This window comes from Hylobates moloch, unplaced genomic scaffold, assembly GCF_009828535.3.
Source record: "Hylobates moloch isolate HMO894 unplaced genomic scaffold, HMol_V3 SCAFFOLD_5, whole genome shotgun sequence".
Taxonomy (NCBI): Eukaryota; Metazoa; Chordata; class Mammalia; order Primates; family Hylobatidae; genus Hylobates; species Hylobates moloch.
Window position 1 is genome coordinate 137,310,348 of NW_026652280.1, and position 19,710 is coordinate 137,330,057.

A 19,710-nucleotide genomic window follows, 5' to 3' on the forward strand; every position below is an offset into this window, starting at 1 on the left:
AGTGTATACATATGTCAAAATATCATGCTGTTCCTCTTAAACATAATTTTTATCAATCAACTTCAAAAAAGTTGTAAAACAAAATCAGAAATTAACCTATATTATTAAAAAGGGAAAAATAGCAGATACTGGTGAGGTTGTAGAGAAAAGGGAATGCTTATACACTGCTAGTGGGATTACAAATTGTAAATTCCCCTGTGGGAAGCAGTTTGGAGATTTCTTAAAGAACTAAAAATAGAATTATTATTATTATTCAACCCAGCAATCCCATTACCAGGTATACACCCAAAGGAAAATAAAACATTCTACCAAAAAAACACCCGCACTCATATATTTATCACAGCACTATTCACAATAGCAAAGACACAGAATCAACCTACGTGCCCATCAATAGTGGATTGGATTTTAACAATGTGGTGTATATACACCTTGAGACAACTATGCAGCCATAAAAAGAATGAATTCATGTCCTTTGCAGAAAAATGGATGCATCTGGAGGCTATTATCCTAAGTGAATTAATGCAGAAACAGAAAACCAAATACTGCATGTTCTCACTTGTAAGTGGGAGCTAAACAATGAATACATATGTACATAAAGACGGGAACAATATACACTGGGGAATACAAGAGGGAGGAGGCAGGGAGGGAAGTAGGGTTGAAAAACGACCTTTGGGGTTCTACGTTCACTATCTGGGTGACTGTTTTGACTGAAGCCCAGACCTCAGTATCATGCAATATAGTCATGTAACAAACCTGCATGTGAACCCCATTGATCAAGTTGGGCTATTTGTCCCCACCCAAATCTCATATTGAATTGTAATCCCCAGTGCTGGAGCTGGGGCCTCGTGGGAGGTGTTTGGATCATGGGGGAAGATCCTTTATGGCTTGCTGCTGTCTGCGTGATAGTGAGTTCTCTGGAGGTCTGGTCATTTAAAAGTATGTGGCACCTCCCCCCACCACTCTCTCTCGCTCTCTCTTGCTCCTGCTTTTGTCATGTGACATGCAAGCTCCTGCTTCATCTTCCACCAGGAATAAAAGCTTCCTGAAGCCTTACCAGAAGCCATGTTTCCTGTAAAGCCTGCAGAACTATGAGCCCATTAAACCTCTTTGCTTTATAAATTACCCCGAACTTAAAATAAAAGTTAAATAAAAAAAATTAAAAGTAGATCCTAACTCTATACCTAAATCATTATTGCTCACTCACCCTAAAACAGTAGTGTCCAAAAAACGATTTTAAATTCAGATCAGATAAAAATAAATAGCTACTTGTAATCCTCCTTGGAAAGATATGTGTATCAAATCTGAGTATGATTTTTTACTTCATAAGTCCCTACCAGTTAAACAGAAAAAAGTGCTTAATTCTGAACTGCAAGGTCTTTTGCATTCTCAGAACCAAGCCTAGTACAGGTCAGGTAATTTCACTTATCTGAGTTTCAATTTCCTCACAAAATGAAAAGAAGGTGACTGTTTAGTATTTAAGATATCAAAATTCCAAGTGTTGACGAGAATATGAAGCAACTTGAATTCTCACACATTGCTAATTAGGTATAAATCAGAACACCAATTTGGAAAACTGTTTGGTTTTAATTGCTAAAATTGAAAAACAAATACCAAATGACCCAGCAAATCCATTCCTAGACATATACATTCACTTAAAAGCCTGGGACAGAAATGGTCACAACAGCATCATTCACAATAGCACCAAACTGAAATTTTACCCTACTGTCCACCAACAATAGAACAAGTAAACTAGTGTATTCACATAATGGCGTACTATATCACAATGAAAATGAATAAGCTACAATCACACAATAAGAAAAAAATTACCCAGTCTCAGGTATTTGTAGCAATGCAAGAATGGCCTAACACACCCATGAATCTAAATTTTTTTTTTGAAAGAAGGGAACAAGGAAAATAACCATCAAAAAATGCCTAGGTCCTTCCTTCTGTGATGTGCCCCACCCACCCAAATTTCAGTCACTAATCATTTATTGGCTGAGGTATTTATGCCTCTTTTTCCTTCCCATGTGTGACTGTTAAGTCTATGCAGTCTTGTATTTTCCTTGATTGGTAATTTCCCATTTTGGACAGCCATGTTACTCCCTTAAAGTTTCAGATTCTTACAGTTTCTCAGGCCAGGTACAGTGGCTCACACCTATAATCCCAATGCTTTGGGAGGCCAAGGTAGGAGGATTGCTTAAGACCAGGAGATTGAAATCATCCTGAGCAACATGACAAGACTTCCATCTCTACAAAAATAAAAAATAAAATTAGCCAGCCGTGGTGGCACACATCTGTAGTCCCGGCTATGCAGGAGGCTGAGGCAGCAGCAGTCAGCGTGGGAGTTCAAGGTTGAAGTGATAGTACCATTGAACTTGTGCTTGAGTGACAGAGTGAGACGGTCTCAAAAAAGAAAAAAAAGTTTCTCAACTGTTTAATTTTCCATTATATTTACCACTACTCCTGTAAATAGACTAAATAGTTGCCTGTTCGGTCTTTTTAAGGTTTTAACTTTTTAAACTAAATTTGAATACATTGTTTACTTTTAATGAACTATTATCAACATTCTTAACAGTGATCAAAAGTAAATAAATAAATAAATAAATAGCCTAGAAAGGCTTCCAGCGAGGTAAGAGCTATTAGGTAAAGTATCAATAGATGTTATCCTAATTTGAAAAGGGTAGACAGGCTTTCAGGCAGAAGAAAAAAGAAAGCAACTAATGCAAACTATGGAGGATGTGTGTTTGTAGAACTGCATAGAAATCTGGTTGTCTGCGCCGTGGGGTGGGTGGTGAGCAGCATCCCTGGGAGAAGAGGCTGGACAGGCAGGAGGGAGGCTGCTACACAGGGTTTTCATGTCTCAACAAAGAGCTTGGACTTTTTGTTGTGGCTGTGGAAGCAAAGAAACCACTGTGGAATCTTAAGAATAATGTGAAGTTTACAAGGTTAGATTTGTGGCTTTGTTGAACAATAATTTCCTCATCACAAGACAAGATTTCTGCTGCCTGACAGGTCTTTGCTCCTTCTTGGTTCTTCAGGCAGACGAGGTCCTCCAGAGCTTCCTGCAGTCACAGGTGGTTGTAGAGGAATCCATCCTGCAGTCAGACAAAGCCCTCACTGCTGGAGAGAAGGCCATAGCAGGTACAGGGGCAGGGCTCAGCTCTCAGGTAAATGGGTAAGTTCTTGCAACACTCTCTTGATGTTCAGAAAAAAGGATTTTCCTTATACCAGGAGCCTTCTTCTCATAGGGAACACATGCTCTGCTAAAACTGAAAATAACAAGGGGAGTTGGGATTGAACATCCAGCCACTCAGTTCCTTCCCACAACATTCTTAAACATGCTCTTGCTGACATGGCTAGTGACAGAATTCAGAGATTCTCAATTCCCCACCTTGGTGCTTTTTTCAAAGTCATTTTGACTTCTGAACTCAGGAGAGTAGAACTCAGACAAGACTGTTACTTTCTTTTTTTTTTTTTTTCCCAACTTTTATTTTAGGTCCAGAGGGTACACAAATAGGTTTGTTACATGGGTAAATTGTGTCATGGGGATTTGTTGTACAGATTATTTCATCACCCAGGTAATGAGCATAGTACCCAATAGGTAGTTTTTCAATTTTTACCCTCTTCCCATCCTCCACCCTCAAGTAGGTCCTGGTGTCTATTGGTCCCTTTGTGTCCATGTGTACTCAATATTTAGTTCCTACTCATAAGTAAGAACATGTGATATTTGGTTTTCTAGTCCTGCATTAATTCCCTTAGAGTATTGACCTCCAGCTGCATCCACAGTGCTGCGAAGAACATTATTTCATTCATTTTATGGCTGTGTGGTATTCTAAGGCATATATGTACAACATTTTCATTATCCAGTCCACCACTGATGAACATTTAGGTTGATTCCATGTCTTCGCTATTGCAAATAGTGCACCGATGAACATGCACATGCATGTGTCTTTATGGTAGAATGATTTATTTTCCTTTGGGTATATACCCAGTAATGGGATTGATGGGTCAAATGATAGTTCTGTTTTAAGTTCTTTGAGAACTCTCCAAACTGCTTTCCACAGTGGCTGAACTAATTTACCATCCCACCAGCAGTGTTTAAGAATTCCCTTTACTTGGCAACCTTGCCAGCATCTGTTATTTTTTGACTTTTTAGTAACAGCCATTCTGACTGTTATGAGATGGTATCTCATGTGCTTTCTATTTGCATTTTTCTAATGATTTGTGATGGTGAGCATTTTTTCATATGCTTGCTGGCCATATGTATGTCTTCTTGGATAAATGTCTGTTAATGTCCGTTGCCCGTTTTTTAATGGGGTTGTTTGCTCTGTTCTTAATTTCTTTAACTTCCTTATAGATTCTGGATATTAGACTTTTGTCGGATGCATAGTTTGCAGATATTTTCTCCCATTCTGTAGGTTGTCTGCTTACTCTGTTTATAGTTTCCTTTGTTGTGCATGAACTCTTTAGTTGAATTAGGTCCCACTTGTTAACTTTTTGTTTGGTTGCAGTGGCTTTTGAAGTTTTCATCATGAAATCTTTGCCAGTGCCAATGTCCAGAATGGTATTTCCTAGGTTTTCTTTTGGTGGTTTTATAGTTTTAAATTTTACGTTTACATCTTTAACTCATCTTGAGGTGATTTTTGTATATAGTGAGAAGGGGTCCAGTTTCAATCTTCTGCATATGGCTAGCCAGTTAACCCAGCACCATTTATTGAATAGGGCATTCCTTCTCCATTGCTTTTTTTGTTAGCTTTACCAAAGATCAGATAGTTGTAGGTGTGTGGCATTATTTCCGCTTTCTTTAAACTTTTCCATTTGTTTATGTGCCTGTTTTGTTTTGTTTTGTTTTTTGACCAGCACCATGCTATTTTGGTTATTGTAGTCTTGTAATACAGTTTAAAGTCAGGTCGTGTGATGTCTCTGGCTTTGTTCTTTTTGCTTAGGAGTGCCTTGGCTACTCCGGGTTTTTCTGTTGTTGTTGTTCCATGTGGATGTTAGAATAGTTTTTACTAATTCTATTTTTAAAAAGTCATTGATAGTTTGATAGGAATAGCATTGAATATGTAAATCAATTTGGGCAGTATGGCTATTTTAACAACATTGATTCTTCCTATCCGTATGCATGAAATGTTTTTCCATTTGTCTGTGCAGTCTCAGATTTCTTTCAGCAATGTTTTATAGTTCTCATTGTAGAGATGTTTCACCTCCCTGATTGGCTATAAACCTAGGTATTTTATTCTTGGTTATTCACAATGGCTATTGTGAATAGGACTGTGTTCTTGGTTTGACTTTCAGCTTGGACATTATTGGTGTGTAGAAATGCTACTGATTTTCGTACATTGACTTTTTTATCCTGAAACTTTGCTGACGTTTATCAGATGGAGGAGACTTTGGGCAGAAATTATGGAGTTTTCTAAGTACAGAATTCTATTGTCTATGAAGAGAGATAGTTTGACTTCCTCTCTTCCTATTGGATAACTTTTTTTTTCCCCTTTGCCTGATTTCTCTGGCTAGGACTTCCAGTACTATGTTGAATAGGAGTTGTGAAAGTGGGCATCCTTGTCTGTTTTTGGTTCTCAAGTGAAATGTTTCCAGCTTTTTCACATTCAGTATGATGTTGGCTGTGGGTTTTTCATAGATGGCTCTTATTATTTTGAGGTATGTTCCTTTGAGGCCCAGTTTGTTGAGATATTTTAACATGAAATATTGAATTTTATCAAAAGCCTTTTCTGCGCCCATTGAGAAGATCATGTGGTTTTTGTTCTGAGTCCCGTTCATGTGAGGAATCAATTTATTGATTAGCATATGCTGAATAAACCTTGCATTCCAGGAATAAAGCCTAATTGCTTTTTAATGTGCTGCTGGATTTGGTTTGCTAGTATTTTGTTGAAGATTTTTTCATCCATGTTCATCAGGAATATTGTCCTGCATTTTTCTTTTTTTGTTGTGTCTCTGCCAGGTTTTTAAAATCAGAATGATGCTGGCCTCATAGAATGTATTAGGAAAGATTCCCTCCTCCCCATTTTTTTTGGAATAGTTTAGTAGAATTGGTACCAGCTTTTCTTTCTATGTCTGGTGGAATTAACTATGAATCTGTCTGGTCTAGGGCTTTTTCTGCTTGGTAGGCTTTTTAATACTGACTCAATTTTGGAACTTGTTATTAATCTGTTCCAGGTTTCAATTTCTTCCTGGTTCACTTTTGGTAGGTTGTATGTTTCCAGGAATTTATCCATTTCTTCTAGGTTTCTTAGTGAGTGTGCATAGTGGTGTTCCTAATAGTCTCTGAGGATTTTTTGTGTTTCTGTGGAGTTGGTAGCAATGTCCCTTTTGTCATTTTTTATTGTGTTTATTTGGATCTTCTCTTTTTTTGTTCTTTTTTAGTCTAACTAGAAGTATATCCATCTTATTTATTCTTCCAGAGAACCATTGGTTTCATTGATCTTTTGTATGGTTTTTCTTGTCTCCATTTTGTTCACTTCAAGTCTGATTTTGGTTATTTCTTGTCTTCAGCTAGCTTTGTGCTTGGTTCACTTTTGTTTTTCTAGTTCCTCAAGGTGTAATGTTTGATTGTTAATTTGAGATATTTCTAACTTTCTACTGTAGTCGTTTAGTGCTATTAACATTCCTCTTAACACTGCTCTAGTCGTGTCTCAAAGATTCTGGTAGGTTATATCTTTGTTTTCATTCATTTTAAATAATTTATTTCTACCTGAAATTCACTGTTTACCCCAAAATCATTCAGAAGCAGATTAATTAATTTTCATGAAATTGTATAGCTTTGAGAGATATTCTTTGTATTGATTTCTATTTTTACAGCACTGTGGTCTGACAGCATTGGCATGATTTGGGTTTTTTTTAAATTTGTTGAGAATTGCTTTATGGCAGAGCAAGGAGTCAATTTTAGAGTATGTGCCATGTGCAGATGAGATGAATGTATATTCTGTTATTGTTGGGTGGAGTGTTCTGTAGATGTCTGTTAGGTCCATTTGGTCAAGAGTCAAGTTAGGTCCTGAATATCTTTGTTAGTTTTGTGCCTCAATGATCTGTCTCATATTGTCAATGGAGTGTTGAAGACTCCAGCTATTATTGTGTGGTTATCTAAGTCTCTTCATAGGTCTCTTTGAACTTGTTTTATGAATCTAGGGTTCTCTAGTATTGGGTGCATACATATTTAGTATAATTAAGTCTTCTCATTGAATTGAAACTTTTATCATTATGTAATGCCCATCTGTATCCTTTTTGATCATTATTGGTTTGGAGTCTGTTTTGTCTGAAATAAGAATAGCAACCCCTGCTCTTTTTGTTTTACATTTGCTTGACAGATTTTTCTTCATCCCTTTACTTTGAGCCTATTGGTGTAATTGCATATGAGATTGGTCTCTTGAACATAGAAAACAGTTGGGTCTTATTTCTTTATGCAACTTGCCACTCTGTGCCTTTTAATTGGGGTGGTTAGCCCTTTTACATTCAAAGTTAATATTGATATGTGTGGATTTGATCCACACTTGATTGTGTTGTTGCTCTGTAGTGTCAATGATCCATGTACCGAAGTGTGCTTTCATAGTGGCTGATAATGGTCTTTCATTTTCATGTTTAATGCTCTTTTCAGCAGCTTGAGTAAGGCAGGTCTGGTGGTAACAAATTCCCTTAGCATTTGCTTGTCTAAAAAGGATTTTTTTTCTTATGAACCTTAGTTTGGCTGGATATGAAATTCTTCCTTGGAATTTCTTTTCTTTACAAATGCTGAATATAGGTCCCCAGTCTCTTCTGGCTTGTAGGGTTTCTTCTGAAAGTTCCACTGTTAGCTTGATGGGATTCCCTTTGTAGAAGACCTGCCCCTTTTCTCAAGCTGCCTTTAATATTTTTTCTTTTGAGCTGACCTTGGAAAATCTGATGACCATTTCATATGTGTTGGGGATGGCCATCTTATATAGGATCTCACAGCGCTTCTCTGATTTCCTGAATTTGAATGTCAACCTCTCTAGTGAGGTTGGGGAAATTTTCATGGGCATTATCCTCAAATATGCTTTCCAAATTGCTTGCTATCTCTCCCTCTCTTTCACGGGCGCCAATGAGTCATAGGTTTGGTCTCTTTACGTAATCTCATATTTCTCTGAGATTTCGTTCATTCTTTTTTATTCTTTTTTCTTTATTTTTGTTTGACTAAGTTGATTTGAAAAATGGGTTTTTGAGCTCTGAGATTATTTCCTCATCTTGGTCTATTCTACATTTAATACTCTGATTGTATTATGAAATTCTCGTAGCGTGTTTTTCAGCCCTATCAAATCAGTTTGGCTCTTTTTTAAAATGGCTATTTCATCTTTTAGTTCTTGAGTCGTTTTACTGAATTCCTTCAATTCTTTGGACTGTATCTCAACTGTCTCCTGAATATTGATAATCTTCATTGCCATCCAGATTCTGAATTCCATGTCTACTATTTCAGCCATTTCAGTTTGATTAAGAACTATTGCTGAGAAGCTAGCGGACTCATTTGGAGGTAAGGGACACTCTGGTTTTTTGAGTTGCCAGAGTTCTTTCACTGTTTCTTTCTCATCTGTGTGGGCTGATATTCCTTTAGTCGAAGTGTCTGTTTCTTTCATGGGGTTTTTGGCTTTTATTTTATTTTATTCTCTTGAAGATTCAACTGGTATAAGTTGGGTTCATTTGACTGGGTTTTTTTTTTTTTTTTTTTTTTCTGGATGATTTCAAGGGGCCAAGGCTCAGATCAGCACTCCTGGGCTGGGCTTGAACATTAGTAGTCTGGGACCAGGCCCGTGACTTTGTTCTCTGGCCCCTCTAGGTTAAGCACCTGCTGTGCTGCAGGGGCCAACTTGCTCCTGGTTAACGGGCAACAACATGCTGATGAGGAGTGCTGGCAAAAGTACTTTCTCAGAGCAGTGGCAGTGGGGTCCAAGGTCGTGGGTGAGCAGCAGCAGCAGGGCAGTAGTGCTGCAGGTTCTGTGCACGTGCATTGGTGGTGGCAGGTTGACAGGGTCTGCACAGGTGTGTGTACCTGCAAAGCGGTGGTGAGAGGCTGCAAGCGAGTGTGTGCCAGCAAAACAGTGGGGAGAGGGTGCATTGAGTGCACACTGGTGTGAGCCCATCTGCTGAAGCTCTATGATGGTTAGGTAGGGTATGTCAGCAAAGAAGATATGGTGATGGCTGCTGGGAAGTGCTTCGGTTAGGCATCTGACGTTGCACTTTAAGTGGATGCAGCCAGGCAGGGACCATGAGAGAGGCTAGCAGACTGGGAGGTGCTCAGATCATACTGGACCCATCCCACAGGCAAGATAGCCCAGTTCTATCCAGGACCAATAGTCGACAAAAGCCAAGGCCACTTATTTGGGCATGGCAAGCCTTGGGGGATGGGAGTTCCTGGTTGTGCTCCACTGCAGCCATTCCTGTGCCAAATATCTAGGCTCCACACTGGCCAGAGTCCTGTCCCTACCAACTCTCCAAGCAGCTCTCTTTGCCACCTCAAACATCTATGGGAGTTGTGGGGTCTCCTAAAGCTAGGATTTCAGAGGTCCATGGCGAGAGTGGGCCACTTCGCACCAATTTACCTCACCCCTTCCCCAGGAGCTGCTCAGGATTAGGAATGAGTCTTGGTGCTTGGCAACCTGTGCAAGGTTCCCGGCTTCCTCTCCTTCAGCCTTGGGTCTGCATCCTTCCTTCATCGACTCTCAATGCCTTCCTTCTGAAGTCCTGCTTGGAGTTTATCAGTCTTCTTTATGGTCTGGTCTCTCAGTGGGAGAAGCTCTTCCTGACTCCATCTACTTAGCCATGATGATTCTTCTCCCACCTGACTGTTATTTTCTTCCCTCTGTAAAACCTCTGTGGAACAGCTAAGCAGGCTAAGAAGGAGGCAGCTGAAAAGGAACAGGAGCTGCTAAGACAAAAACAGAAGGAACAGCAGCAAATGATGGAGGCTCAAGAGAGAAGCTTCCAGGAAAACATAGCTCAACTCAAGAAGAAGATGGAGAGGGAAAGGGAAAACTATATGAGAGAGCTGAGAAAGATGCTGAGTCACAAGATGAAGGTGAGTCTGGATGAAGCCTGGCAGTGCTTGAGGCACAGTGCCGGTTCCTCAGTTAGGGAAGGGCCAAAATTTTAAGCTTAGTCAAGATTCCAGAAGGAAACACAAAAGGTATATATTTCACTTAAATTTCAAATACATATGAATTCTACTGAAGCCTGTAAGTTTACAAGACTCCAGCACTTTCTGTCATGTTAGACTTTGGAGAGTACACATGACATCCCCCAGGGTGCCGGGCTGCTGTTTGTGGTGATTATAGGATGGCCTCACTGTGCCCCAATTAATTAGGACCTTAGGCCACCAGCCCTTAGGATTCTTGGCACAACCATCAAAAGGACCCAAAATAGATCCATCTGGATGAAAGTATCAGATTTGGCTTGATATGAAATGATACTGAATGATCTCAAATTGCTCCATTTGTTTCTGTATCTGCCTGACTCATCCTATACAACTAGAGTAAAATATATTCCTTGTCCCAACCTGGAGCTTGACAACCAGTGTTTTACACAGGGTCAGCAGTCCCCATTATTTGCTAGATGAACATGGCCTTGCTATATCAGTGGAAAGGGGAATCAATTAGAATTAAATCTGCATTCCCTCTCAAAGGGCATTCATTGTGCTGGAACAAAATTCCTCCCCACCTCCAGTGAGATGGTGCTGAGGAAATGTCACAAAGGTGTAAATCATGGATACTCCCATTATTTAGGTCCAGTCATCTGGAAATGTCAGACAAACTCATCAAAGATTTTCTAAGATGTTAGAGAAAGGGACACGTGTTTAACTAGTGAAATTGTTAAATATAAAACTTGGACTCTTAAAAATTGGGGATTTTCAAAAGTAGGCTCTTTTACTTTCATAGGTCTTAGAAGAACCACTTACTGAAGGATTTAAAGAGATATTTGAGTCATTAAATGAAGAGATTAATCGACTGAAAGAAGAGATTGAAGCAGCTGAAAATGAAGAGCCCTCAGTGTTTTCACAGATTCTCGATGTGGCTGGCAATATGTTTATTGCAGCACTACCTGGGGCTGCTATGCTAGTTGATTTAGGGATGAAAATTCTTAGCTCATCTATGTAATAGGCTGAGAAATCCTGGTAAGAAAATTATAAGCTGAGGTTTCTTTTGTTAAAATGGTATAACACTGTTGCTTATTTTAAAAGTATATGTGTTATTGCATTTTCATTTAAGAAAAGTTTAAAACTGAAAAGCAAATTTCAAAGAATATTATGGCCTGAAGTTCATAAAAACAAACTTAATTTTGACTGAAGTAATAATTAAAAGAAATGGGGAACAAGTTAGAAGATAAAATTATTCCTAGAAAAGATTTAAGTAAAGCAAAAGGACAAATGGTAAGATAAAGAAATTATTTTCAATTAATATTATAGTCACAGAGATAATTTAAGTTATAATTAGCTCTTGCAAATCAGTGAGAAGAGAGTAACACCACATATTTTAAACAGGCAAAAATATGATAATAAAAATGTTTAATTTTACTGACAATAAAAGTTGTGCAAAGAAAAACTATGAGGTTCTTGCTTCAATTTATCATGGGCGTGAAAGAACAGTTTTACAGGGCACTGAGCTGGCAAGGGTTTGAGGATATTGTCAGTGTCTCATATTTGCTAGTGAGAGTGTGAACTGTTGGAATCATATATGAAATATTTAAGTGCACATACCTTTGACCTAGCATTTCCACATTTAGAAATCTATCATATAGATTGATTTCCTCAAATTGAAAATAGTATATATAAAATAGTATTTATGTTGTGACATTGTTATAATGCCAAAAGACTGAAAAAAACATTAAAGTCCCTCTTTCAGGTACTGATAAGGGAAATCTTGGGAAACACTCGTAAAGGAATACTCTACAGCCACTAAAATGAATGGAGAAGCTCTATTTGAACTAACAATGACAAGTCTCCAAGATGTATCATAAGTAACAAAAAAAATGATGCAGGAAGCATGTATAATTACTACCACTGAATTTAGAAAGTAATAAATGTGTGCATATATTATTATCTCCTTCTGGAAAAATAGAAAATAATCTAGTATAGATGGTCACAGCAGGAATGAACCTGAATAGTTGAGGTGAGAAATTAGAAGATAACTCATTTCACATCATATGTTCTTCTGTGCCTTTATTTTTTTTATAAAAATTGATTGCATTAATGTTATATTTATTATCTTTGTTGAGTGCTTTAGGTTAACAAATACAGATTTCATTTAGTTCTTACTATAATCTTGAAAGGCAAATGTTATCTTCAGTTTATGGACAATAAAAGGAAGATAGTGAGATTAATCTATTTGCCCAAGATCATCCGTTAGGTTGCCAAGTTATGACCTCAACTTGTATTTCATAACTCCAAATCCATAACATAGACTTTATTATCAAGGACTGGAATAATCAGTCTTAAACTGAGTTGTCAGACATATCAAAAACGAAACAAAGATAAGATTGTCAAGATGAACACAAATATAATATACTTAATTGAAAAAAAGGATACATTAAAGGATTTTAAACTACTTATAAAGTCTTACTTTCTTGTATTCCATATAGGGAGCTCCATTTAGTTATAAAGAATTGCTGCCACAGCATGGATTTGATCTTTGATCTAATTTGTTCAAGATTTTGGGAGGCCAAGCAGTGATTGCAAATTCTTATGAAAATCTCTTGTTCTTTCCTCTTCCAAGGCATTATGAAGCCAGAAAGAAGCTCCTCTGATGTGTGCACTCCAGAAGTCTTTCACTCTTTTGTCAGTATGGTTTTGTCCCACTCTCTTGAGTCTTTCTATGCATTTGTCCTCTTCACGCAGGCAGCATTAACCAGGGTGACCTCAGCACCATAGTAAATTACATTCTATTGTAACACCTCTACCAGCACCGCAAGCACGTATCCTCCACCTCCATCCAGCCTCTCAGGGAGCCGAAAGCAGTTTCTACATACTAATCCACCAAAAAAAATCATACTTCGTGATCTTCTGTGCCTTTAATATTTTATATGAACTTATTATTGATATGTATTCAAACATAGATAAAAACTATTATTAAAATTAAAAAGGAAATAATAATGAATGGATGGGAGAGTTCCCATGATAGGAAGAAAGTGATTAATACCACTAGAAATAGCATAAGTCAGCTCAACAGGAAAAGCCGGCTCATCAGAACAAGGAACTAAAAAGGGCACAAGACATGCATCCTAATTTCATTTTTATTATGACCTTTCAATAAAGATTTCAAAGTTTATTCCAAAGTATACTTTCAGATACAAAGTCCCGTGGGATGTTGCTTGGAATGGTCTCTAAATGCTGTCCCATATTTATAAAGATGATGAAGTAGAAGGAAATTTTTTTTCAACTCAACATTTTAGGAATTTGCTTTGGCTTTCTAGTTCTCAGTACTTGAATGAACTCGAATGAACTCCTTGTAAGTCCATAAGCTGTGCATATTCTCTTGACTGAGAGGGCCTTTGCAAAAGGGGCAAAGATTTCTTAAAACCCTGCTTCCTCACCCTATATCTGTTATTTCTCAGCTCCCGCTCATCCTTAAAGTGTCCTACTTCCTGACTTTCCAAGGCTGGATGAGATGCCCTTCCCGGTTTTGCCATGGCACCATTTTGTCACTCCTACCATTGAAGTTGTTATATAATTGTAACATTGAAAATGCCTATTTACACCCGTCTACCACCTTTGGTCTCAGGTGCTAGGTCTTCTTCATCAACTTAGGTTTAGTTCCAAGCACAAAACCCACCACATAAGCTCAGGTGTGAGCTAAGTACATAAGCTATCCTCCAATATGGCCCCAATTTACCACATCCTCACCGTATTCCCAATTTCTAGAGCTCTCAAAATAAAGGACACAATTTTAGAAACTAGTGCAGAAGGGAGTCACTGAATTAGAAAGAACATGCACACTTGTCTGAATTTACCCTGTTCTCTCCAAGGGACTGGACACCACATGGCCCCTGTGTTCCTCAAGTTTCTTACCTATGATAATCACCCTGGAATGAAGTTACTGCCTTTGGCTCACAGGGCAATTACAATGTTTAGCATAGTGAAGGAAGGGCCAGAAACTTAGAAAAAAGGGCTCTTTTAGCTAATAAACAAGTATTCATCTTTATTTACCCTTAAACTATACATAATTCACAAAGATTCAGTTGTCCCTGGAGCTATTTTATGGTTCCCCGATATAAATGATAGATTTGATTGTTGAGAAGAAAAAAAGCAGCTGATTTCCTAGAATTACTTCTATTTTGAAATAACCCTGCTCTACTTTCACTTTCAATGTCACCAGTATTCACACACACACACACACACACACACACACACACACAAGCTTACTCTCTTCTCTCATTGTTTATTTTTTTCTCTTTCTTTTAGAGACAGCGTGGAACATAGATATAACATGATATTAATTAAATTGATTTTTCAAGTTAGAATCTCACATAATGACTTGCTAGTTTGAAGTTGCTCAATGGTTTTAGTTAGACATTGCTTAATCTCTTTCTCTTTTTCCTCCTTGGACAAAGGGAATAACAAACACCCCATATTTTGAAGCAGTATTGTGTTGTTTAAATAATATATGTAAATAATCTGGCCTAGAAAGTAATTGATAAATAAGAAATGTTATTGTTGTTCACTCACCAAACACAGAGGTATTTTAGTGAAGTGGTTGATAATATGGGTTTTAGAGGAAGACTTGGGTTCAAACCTTACTTGGTAGCTCTGTAATATTAACAAGTTGTTAAATTTCTTGGTAACATTGTGGTGAAATTACTGTAGAATGCAAGGGGGAACGGGTGCAGTGGTTCAAACCTGTAATCCCAGCACTTTGGGAGGACAAGGCAGGACAGTCACTTGAGACCAGGAGTTGGAGACCAGCCTCAGAACATAGTGAGACTTCATATCTAACACACACACACACACACACACACAAACACACACACACACACACAAGCTGGTATGATGCCTCATTTGTAGTCCCACCTATTCAGAAGGCTGGGGCAAAAGGATAACTTAAGCCCAGAAGTCTGAGGTTAGAGAACTATGATTATGTCATTGCACTCCAGCTTGGACAACAGAGCAAGCACTTGTCTCTAAAAAATAAATACAAAATAAGAATACAATGGTATGATTAATATAAAGAAGTTATTACTGTGTCTGTATCAAGTGTGCAATAAATGAGCATTACCTTCATCATTATTTATTATTTATTAAATGTTAAGTGTCAGGACCTGGGTTAGGTGCTGATAATTCAAAAGTATATAAGACATAGATATTCCCTCAGGGAACTTAACAGTGCTCAAGCTAATATTCAAGGTAATTGGACCTAAGAAAATATTATAGGAGGCTTTCTCATCCACATGCTTCTCAAACTGGCCCACAAACATGAGATAAATAGCACTATATTAAATGACCCAATGAAGGGGTTTTTAAAACTTAATATAGTAAGCAGTCTCTAAGATCTTTTCCAATAATAAAATGGGAAGTTCCTGGTTGAGAAATCACGACAAACCCTCTTACTAGCACAGCTGTCAACAATTCTTTTTATGGTGAATGAGTCACTGCTTTAGTTGATACTTTCTGTTTCATATTAGTCCATTTCTTTGCAGAGGTTACCTCTTTTTCTTGTCTCTGGTCAGGTCTCTGACATTGACAGAGCCTGGACGTTGGAGGAAGCCCCAGGACGTTGGAGGGGTAAAGTAAAAGTCCACAGTTACTGTGAGAGAAAAAAGAGGGAGAAAGCAGTGCAGCCAAACTCAGAAGAGAGGAGGAAAAGGACTCGACTTTCATGTTGGAACAACCTTCTTTCCAACACTAAAGGACCTCTGATCTGGGCGAGACTGGGGCAGGGCTGGGAAAATACTTACCAGGGTTCATCAGTTTTATCTAAATTGACCATTCCCACGATAGGCCGCAGCTGAGGCTGCTGTGGGACACAAGTCCACATACTATCCTGGCCCTATCAAGTGGCTGCAGGTTCCTTAGTGCTCTCTGCTCCTGCTGTGAACTGGTCTCCAGCAGAGGTGGAGCCTACATAGAGAGATGGGAATGTTTCGAAATTGTTATTTCTTTCTTGACACCATCTTAAATTAACTTTATCATTACTAGTATCTGCTTAATAAAGTTAAGGCTCTATCACATTCATTATTGCCACTTGTAGAGCTCTAGGTAAATGAAGGTAGGCAACTTGGGATCTGCAAAGAGAGGGAACAAGTTGTTATAATTAGGGAGCTTATACAATCTTTGTGCAGCTACTTTTCTGAGTCAGTCATTGATTGATTCCCATTTTAAGGTGGTGTACATTATGCTATAAAATGAAACAAAAGTCTTGCCAGAAGTCTCTGTGAGCCATTGCTGTAAGAGAAAATGGGTCCTGACCACAGAAAAATAAATAGATTTTTGCCATTGTCCCCTGAAGAGATGGGAAACAGATAATTAGATATAAGCCTTCATCAGAGCAAGTCAGAAGTAATCGACTCCATATTATAAACAAAGCACTCTTTATTATAGAAGAAGGAAAGCTGTAATGCTTACAGTCTATGATTGTATGTTAAAGAAATTATAAATGTTATATCATGATCATTTTAAGTTACAGGGATTGAGACATTCAAGGCAAAAACACAAATTAAGATGTTACTACAGGAAGGCTTTTTGCTCATTTTAAATTTACAAAATTATCAAATTATCAAGGCCTGGTTAAACAGGATATGCCTACAATTGTGTATATACTGCTCTCCATGAAGCAGAAGTCAGAAAAAAACAAGCCCTGGTTCATCAGAGAATGTTTCTTGATGCTGGCTTCATTACCTGAAATAACTGAAAGCAATATGCAAACTGATATACAATCAGGTAATAAAGAATCAGTCTTAAAACACAGAGAGGTTAAAATCTGGTAACATAATTGAGTAAAATATCAACAGATTTTCTACATGTCAGATTTGAGATACCAAGCTTGAGTGAACAACAGGTGAATGCTGATTCACAGCAAATATTAAGAACAAGTGATGTCCTGTGGTAGCTCAAAGGGCTTCCTGCATAGTGATAGGAAGAAGCCACTGGGTAACCTGAGTCCGTAGAGGGGCTTGGAAGAAATCAGGACCAAGGCTGGGTTAGAATGGTATCTATGTTTCAAAGTATGGAGATATGTATGACACAAGATTCCCCAGGTAAAAGTTCCTATTACTGTGTACGTGAGCTTAGCGAGCTCAGCTTTGCTCAGTCCAAATATCTAAATGTGAATGTGAAAAGTTTCCAAAGAAAATTTTGTAATTAAATCAGAAAATGTGACATATCTAGAAAAAAATCCATTTTCTGAACAGTGAGATACAAGATGATCTGGTGGGAATTCAACCTGGTACATCCTTCTGGAGAGGAGCTTGGCAATATCTAACAAAATAAAATGCTCTTACCTTTTGACCTGGCAATCTCACTTACAGGACGCTATCCTAAAGTTACTCCTATAGCAATATAAAAATATACACTCACAAGGTTAGCAGAGGTTTTCATTGCAGCATTGTTTGTAATTGCTAAATATTAGAAACAATCTAAATGTCTATACATAAAAGAATGGTTGAATAAACTGTGGTATGTCCACATAAATGGAGTAGATATCTGTCAAAAGAACTGAGAAATCTTCCTAGGAACTGATATGGAAAGACTCCCATATTTCTGTGTGATGTGATCTTTATGTTGGAAAATGTGAATAAGAAAATATACATGTATATGCTCATTAATGAAAAAAAAGTCCAAGAAAAGTAAACTAGAAACTAACAAGATTGGATATCTATGGAGGATAAGTGGGCATGAAGTGGAAAGAATAGAAAGACAGATGGAATGGGAATGCAGTGCCAAGATGAAGGAAAAGTGACACTTCTCTGACTACAGCTTGTTGTAAAGCTCTGACTTTCAGAACTATGATATTTCGCATACTCAAAAATAAACGCATACTTAAAATCAACCAACAAATGAACCTAACTATATTACAAATAAATAATTTAACTACACCAAAGAGAATGGAGAAGGAAAAAGTAGTCTAAGCAACGTTAGAATACAGTGTTTTGACTGTATGTGTAAGACCAAAGACAAGAAGAACTTTTAACTAATAGTGCACTCTAGTTAGCAAATTTATCTTTCAAACACCTATGAGTTAGTAACTTTAAAACAAATTATATGTACTAGAATTGAGCAAATAACTAAATTTATTATGTATAATGACACACTCAGAGAAAAGGTTTTAAAAACAAGGGGAAAACATGAATAAGTTTTATTTTGTTGAATTGGAATTAGAAATATCAGAAGAAACTTAAGCTTATATATAGAAACAGATAGATGAGAAATAAATGTAGATGTGTGTATTCATGTGCTGGTATACAAACATAGATTTCTTAACTTTCTCCCTGAGAGGGCCTAGAAGTAATGACCACACCTAGTGTGATAATCTTGTTGTCTATCTACCATTATCCAATGAAAGCAACCAGAGCCCTTGGGAGAAATGGTCAATTCTAAGGCTGAAGCAGAAAAAATATTAGATAAGCCTGGCATATATTGTAATGCCAGAAGGAAAGAAGCACTGAAAATATGATGGAAGCATGTCCATAGAACCTGGGCTATAGCTTAAAGGAGCTCTCAGTGAACTAATCTGGGATGAGTTGAGCAATGAGATAAATAGTGATAGTAAAGTGTTACCCGTATGATAAAATAAATATCTATAGATCTACACTGATACAACTAAATGATTAAATAAGTAAATAAAATAAATATAGGAGAAAGGGCAGTTCTTGCTCACATTAGAACTCTAATAAATGTAGAAGGAATGAAAATAGAAAATTACTTTTAGTCAAACATCACAGTAACTTATAAGCAAGAATTACCAACAGATGCTAAAAATAGTGACTGAAAAACTTATGGAAGTATGATGAATCTTTATTTGCACTTCTTTTGAGAAGTGTCTGTTCATGTCCTTCGCCCACTTTTTGATGGGGTTGTTTGTTTTTTTCTTGTAAATTTGTTTGAGTTCATTGTAGATTCTGGATATTAGCCCTTTGTCAGATGAGTAGGTTGTGAAAATTTTCTCCCATTTTGTAGGTTGCCTGTTCACTCTGATGGTAGTTTCTTTTGCTGTGCAGAAGCTCTTTAGTTTAATTAGATCCCATTTGTCAATCTTGGCTTTTGTTGCCATTGCTTTTGGTGTTTTAGACATGAAGTCCTTGCCCATCCTGAATGGTATTGCCTAGGTTTTCTTCTAGGGTTTTTATGGTTTTAGGTCTAACCTGTAAGTCTTTAATCCATCTTGAATTAATTTTTGTATAAGGTGTAAGGAAGGGATCCAGTTTCAGCTTTCTAAGCCAGTGAACCAATTTGTAAGACAGCCTTAAAGAGAAACCGGGCTTTAAAAAACGTGTATGAAAAGAAGTTCAAGCATGGAAAACAAAAATTTAATCCATATTGTAAAGTTCAGCATAGCTAGCTACCTAAAAACTGCTTTCCATTTCATCTTTTTCCTTGCACACAAGGGAACAACACCCTGGACACGGCTCCAGAGATCGACTTGCCGGGTCCAATGAGCCTCATTGATAACACTAAAGGGCAGCTGGTGGTCAATCCAGAAGCTCTGAAGATCCTATCTGCAATTACGCAGCCTGTGGTGATGGTGGCGATTGTGGGCCTCTATC

The 19,710-nt window shown here is 37.6% G+C and overlaps 1 protein-coding gene across 1 annotated transcript in view; it reads left to right on the forward strand.

Moving 5' to 3' along the window:
* GBP7 (guanylate binding protein 7) overlaps nucleotides 1-11,611 on the forward strand; it is a 38,304-nt gene extending 26,693 nt beyond the window's left edge. Inside the window, exons 8-10 of the mRNA XM_032155428.2 lie at nucleotides 3,039-3,141; nucleotides 9,849-10,042; nucleotides 10,899-11,611. Of these exons, the coding sequence (XP_032011319.1) occupies nucleotides 3,039-3,141; nucleotides 9,849-10,042; nucleotides 10,899-11,117 (516 nt within the window). The 3' untranslated portion in view covers nucleotides 11,118-11,611. The remainder of the gene's footprint in view (nucleotides 1-3,038; nucleotides 3,142-9,848; nucleotides 10,043-10,898) is intronic.
* Nucleotides 11,612-19,710: the final 8,099 nt, after the last annotated feature.